At 31.6% G+C, this 6,445-nt stretch overlaps 1 protein-coding gene across 1 annotated transcript; it reads right to left on the minus strand.

Moving 5' to 3' along the window:
- Positions 1-599: 599 nt before the first annotated feature.
- Positions 600-2,275, minus strand: LOC126722281 (UPF0481 protein At3g47200-like). Its single transcript, XM_050425439.1, has one exon. The coding sequence runs from the start codon at positions 2,253-2,255 to the stop codon at positions 747-749; it is 1,509 nt and encodes a 502-aa protein (XP_050281396.1). The 5' UTR covers positions 2,256-2,275; the 3' UTR covers positions 600-746.
- Positions 2,276-6,445: the final 4,170 nt, after the last annotated feature.

Here is a 6,445-nt window from a genome sequence, read left to right on the forward strand (position 1 = left end):
TTTGACCAATGCATGACGTTGCATGGATGATCAAATGGTGATGATTTTGGTGGCATTGTGTAGAGTGGTTGAAAATCTACACGATGATATTTCTTATGTCCTAATTGGAGCTTTGATGTGAAAGATCTGACGGAGGCAAAAGTCTTGGCAGTGGAGATTGAACCTTGATGACCTCTGATGGTGAAGTAGTTAGGAAAGGGCACTGAAAAGGTTTACTAACCATAGAAGTTAAGGCAACGAAAAATACCAACAAGGACAAGACTGCAAAACACAAGAAAATTAAAGCAATGACTCTAATATCATGTTAGAAATATAGAATGAATGTACTGTATTTCTTAAGTAATAAAAAAAAAAAATATATATATATATATATATATATATATGGATACCTTATATAGGAGACAGAGTATGTAGTACAAGTATGTGTTCTATACAAGTAAACAAGCTGAGCCTAAAGCCCACAGCCTATTACACATTAACAGAAATAAAATATTTTCAGAGCAAAACAAGAACAATGATATTTGCATAGATGCATGTTGTGATCGCAAGATTCATTAACATAGCATATAACTTTATTTGCTAAAATACAAACTCACCACACCAGTTTATAGATGTGGAAACATCACAAACTTACAACAAAACATTTGCTAAGCTAGAAGCAAAGCATTATTACAAAGTTCAGAATGTATCTAAATAAGCAGAAGCAAAGCACCAAGTCTCCAACAAACACTGAAGCACACAGATGTTCAAGTGTGAAAGACAAAAGGTCTAAGGAAATTCCAGAAAGTGAAAAACAGGACCATGATTCCAACAACAGTTGCTGTCCCTCTCCAAAAATCTTTGAAATATAGATTTGTAAAGGATTCCATGAGTTTGCTCCAACGGCTGCTATAGTGATCGTTAATCTTTTCACTGAGTTCAAAGTAACAAGAATTACCTTCTACAATTTGCTGGCAAAGGGCGTTGATCAGAATTGCCACTGCCTTATTGTTGCCTAGCCAGTTAACGATAACGTTTTTCTCAACCAGTAGATCCACATCTGCTGCAGTGTTGATAAGATGATCCAACAATACAATATAATTACATACGTAAGATTCCCATGGATAATGACACTGCTCTAAGGCCATGAGGTTTCTAACAATACATTCAGTTGAATCCCTTATTATAAAGGATTTGAGTTCCAAGACAGGTTGCATGATCTCCAAGCATTTGAAGCAAGGAAAGCAACTGAAGAGCCATGACATGTTTAAAAATGGACAAATTTTCAGTAAGGCACTCTTTCGAAATTGAATGTCAAGTAAGCTTTCATTCTTGAATTGTCCTGCTCTGGACCCTTTGAATTCCACTCCTGCCTCCGACAACTTGGTTGCACAAGGTACACGTTCAAAAGTACTTCCACATGTTAGATTCTGTGGAAGGAGAAAATATCTTATGAAATCAGTAAAATGTTTGACTTTCTTCTTCTTACCAAAGAATATCCTCTCGTAATCAGAATGGTGAATTAAACCAGAACTTTTCCAAAAATGGAAAAAGTATGCATGGACAAGCTTAAGAAAGGAATTATCCTCATTTTGCTGGTACATAGAAAGGTCGCTATAGGCAAAATCGTATAATTCCTCCAGAACAAAAAATGGAACCTGATTCTCAAGTAATATCAAGTCCTGCATAATATTGTAGCTTCGCAAAGGGTTTTCCTTTTCATGGTTGTCTTCTTTTGGGTTTTTCTTTTCTGGGTCATCTTCCTTTGTTTCTTTTTGGCAAGTTATTACACATGCATCCAATAAATTCCATTCACACTTTCGGGAAATGGTAGTCATTGCTGGTGGGCTCAATGGCGGGTTTTCATTAATCCTCCACAACTGTTCAATGATAAAAATAGAATCCAAAAGGATCATTTGCATGAAATCGTTCTCGTTCATGTCATTGACCTCTGCATAACAATGAAGGATCTTCTTGTATTTGATTTTTCGGATGCATGTTGTAAAATCATCCATGTTCTTCTTAGTCCGATTAACGGCTTCAATGAAATACCTCACTTTCAAATCTTCCATCTTCTTCAAATTTTCTTGGCCGTAATGATAAGGGCCTATTGAAATTAGCTTTGGAGTGTAGGCTTCTTTTTTTACCTTACGGAGTTTCTGGGGAACCTTGTAGATGCAACACTCGGGCCGCTTCTCAGGCTCCATTTCTTCCAGGGCTAGGGCTGGAATGCTCAAAACCAACTCTTGGTCTTCGAACAACTTGTCAAGCTCCATTTCCGGGAATAGTAATTCTTTGCGTTCACGTTCTACTACCTTTCCTGCTTTTCCACCTGTCGGGCTCTTTTTTTCTAGCTGCAAAAACAACATTAACTAGCAGGGGTAAGGTTCACCTCTGAATAGGCAAAAACTTGTTGCACATACATTAATAAATTCATATGCACAAAAGTAAAGAAAAAAAAGAAAGAAAAAGGAAAAACAAACAAACAAATGAAATGGAAACAAGAAAAAAGTTTAATTACAAATTATAACCAAGTTGGAGGACATGCCAACTTACCCAACCTTCTTAAGTTTAATGTGATTGTTTCATAACTTAATTCGTTACTCTCCCATCCCTTTCTCTCTCTGTCTCTCTCTCTCTCTCTCCCACTTTCTTTCACTCCATTAGCACCCCCAAGCCCTTGTCTCTCTTTGCCATTCCCTATCCCCACTCCCTTCACCTCCATAGTGTAACCACATCACTGAATCAATATCATTTTTTAAAGCCATCGACTACATCCAATTTGATCCAAGTTCGTGCCAACTAAGCTCAATAAGACAATAACTCAATGTAAACCCATGACCAGAATCACCATCACAAAATCCATTTACTCCCTTACCTAATTAGCCACCAATTGCCAGTCAAATAATCAACCACAACACATATCTAGCTAAGATCCACTCAACCAAGCCTTTCATAACATACCATATTGGGTCCGTTAAATGACTTAAGGTCATCATGTGGGATTTACATGACAAGACGCTTGTTTAATTTAGGTGGATGTCACCTCTCCTCCAATCAAGTTTGTAATTAAACCTTGTTTGTGTGAGAAAGGACTTCTTTAACAAAATAAGACATAACACTGAAAGCTTTTGATGCGAGAGAGAAAGGAAGAAACTAAGAAAGGTAAAAGAACAAAGAAACCCTTGGCTTTCTAAGCAATGACCTAAAAGACTTCATAAAGATGTAATAAAGGTAGGTTTTGTGATTAATTAATTTGAATACCATTAGACAAAATAAAGCCTAATCATCTTTTTAACTCTAATGGTTCTCAATAATCCAAAAAGGTGTTCGAAAAAGGGGGGAAAAAGAGTTTAAAGAGGGAATAAGGAAATCTAACGAAATAAGCAAAACCTTGAAAACTTTACACAAGAGGAGATAACAGATAAAAAGAAAAGAAAAGGAAGAGGGATAATAAATCCAAGGATTGTAAAGACACCCACCCCAACAAAAAAAAAAGATTCAAAGTAATATTAAGAGGTAGGTGTTTTTTGTGAATGATCGACCCCATCCTACCTTTTCTTTTGTTTTTTTTTTTTTGTGTTTTTCTTTTCCCTTTTTTTTTTTTTTTTTTTTGTTGCTAATGAAAGTATATAGAGCCCTTTGAGATTTGAGCACCTCACTATTCTCTCAAATGAGTGTAATTCCTTGTTTCACATATACTAGGTTAGTGGCAAAGCCAACAATGTTTTCCAAGTAGGGCCAAGCAAAATATATCTATAATTTATACCCACACATATCAATTTATACTTAGAAGGTGTCCATTACACAATTGAGTGTGTGTGCATATATATATATATATATATATATATATTATTTTAATGTATATATAAAAATTTGATCAAGTCAATTTATATAATTTAAGAGAATTTTTGTTTTTCACTAAGTTGTGTAGTTATCCTTTAAATTAATTATAATTAATACTTTGAGTATTTTAAATAGTTTTTTTGTGTTGAATAAATTAAAGATTACACATTAAAGTATAATAATAGTTTTAGAAAACATGAAATGTATAAAATAAATTAATTCAAATACATTAATTAATAAATATTACTTTTATATGCCTTAACATATACAATGTAATATAATAATAATAATAATAATAATAATAATAATAAATTAAATATAAAAAAATTACTCTATTATGGATGACAATATATATATATATATATATAGGGTGTGGGGTGTGGGTCCTTTCCCTTTGCCACTATACCAGGTAATTACAGAAATGATTCTTTGAGATGGCAATAAAATGTTGGTTAAAAATTTCAAACCTAGGTTCTCATAAATCTCATGATTGACCCTCAGTAGTCCTTCTAATTCACCACCAAAGAGGAAAACACAGGCACATGCACTAGCTGTTTGTATGTATGTAATAATTGTATTAGTATATTGTAAAATATAAAGGTCGGCAACAGCAGTACCTCATCCTTTGCTTTTTTTGGTAGTAAAACCCATAATACAAACCCATAAAAGAAATTTTGTATAGAAGGGGGAAAAAAACAAAGAAAAAGAAATTGATTGTTTCATATATATATATATATATTAAAATGAAGCTTCATGCTTACTAATTTATTCATAAATACATTATTATATAAAGCATAACTTGACCAATAATCAAACTTGAAATCAGGTTATAAGTTTGTTTGTTTGCTAAAGACATTAATATAAATTTGGTTGTTTCTTAACATGAATTCAAATTGTTTATGAACATTTAAAGAAAAAGCAGATAGTGGGTTCCAATAAGTTTAATTAATAAAGTTCTTGTCATTGAATAAGAGATCCGAGATTCGAACCCTGCATATACTAAAAATCAATTGGTGTTTTGCCCAATAATAAAACGCAATTATCAAGAAGCAGACATGATAAGTTAAAATTATATTATATCTACATAAAAAATGAAACGAAAAGAAAAAGCATCCAATTATGTTTTCATATACGGCCATGGTGCATGGTTTTATTTTTATTTTTATTTTCCCAGTCGAGATAATATTTATATGTTCATTAATGATGTTGTAACATAGTTGTACTTCACTTTCTTCAATAAAACTATTATTCTATATTCATAATAATATGGAATATGTGTTGCCCCATTTCTTTGATTTAAATTTCATCTCCTTTTTTTCCACTACCTACCAATCTCTTCTTCTCTTTCATAAGTTGTACGTAGATCATATAGAATATCTCTTATCATGCCTGTTATTGTTGAATAATATTGTTTTTAACATACCAAGTAATTAATCATTTAAAAGATTTTTTTTTTATTAATTAATACTGTGTTTGAAAGTTTGGACTCTAAAGTGACAGGAAAGTAGAGAAAATGTGAGGAGATGAGAGACAAATGGTTATCATTTCCCTTATTTGCATGTTTTAGAAATTAATTACTAGAGGGTAGGAGAATAAATATCTATCTCCATTATTTAAAAATTAAAATGAGACAACCATGCCTTTTTTTTTTTATGTTCTACCTTTGTATTAGAATCTCATTCCTTCTTATTTGTGTGTGTGTGTGCGCGTGTTTATTTCTCAAAAATAAAATAAAATAAGAAAGAAAGAAAATGATAAGAGAGGTATATATAACTCTTTTATGTTCAATTATTAGTGTAAAACTGACAATTTAATATATATATATATATATATATATATATTTAATATATGTGAAACCTCTACTCTTTCCCAATTTTTGACATTAAAAAAAAGGGTTTGGCTCCAAATCTCTTCCCCATTTATTTAAGGAATATATATATATATATATATATATATATAAAAGTTTAATTTAAACATCCCTACATCTCTTCCCCTCCCCTCTATTCCAACACAACAAATTTTCTAAAAATGAATAGGACAAGATTTTTTTTTTCTAAACTAGTTTGGATAAAAACTTTTCAAACTTCTTATAAATGTTTTTATTAGGTATGACTTTTTTAAAAACCTAACTTTTTGACTACATTTTACTTTATTTTTTTAACACATATGTCAAATTTTGTTTAAATTGAATGTTATTTACTATTTAATCAATAATTTATTTTTGAAAATTAAACATTTGATTGATGACATAACTATTAATCTTTGATTTTTGAAGTTGTTGAAATTTCACAAGCTTGAAAGATATAATAAAAACATGCAATCTACTAATTAGATTTTTAAAATTCACATTTACCAAAAATATATGGGAAACCGTGGTTTCTCTCCAAATAAATCTTTTCCAAAAGAATATATAGTAAGTACTGAAATGAGAAGGTAAGAACCTGCAAACTTCACTGGGAAGAAATGCTTGTATTTCTTGAGATTCCTCCTCTAAAGTACCATCACACTCATTTGTAGTCAGTCTCTTTTTGCTGATTATATGTGCCCTGATCTCTTTCGCTTGCACTCTTATTTATGTATAGTAGGTATGGTCTGTCCAGACTGTTCCAATTTATAACGT

This window comes from Quercus robur, chromosome 4, assembly GCF_932294415.1.
Source record: "Quercus robur chromosome 4, dhQueRobu3.1, whole genome shotgun sequence".
NCBI classification, from domain to species: Eukaryota; Viridiplantae; Streptophyta; class Magnoliopsida; order Fagales; family Fagaceae; genus Quercus; species Quercus robur.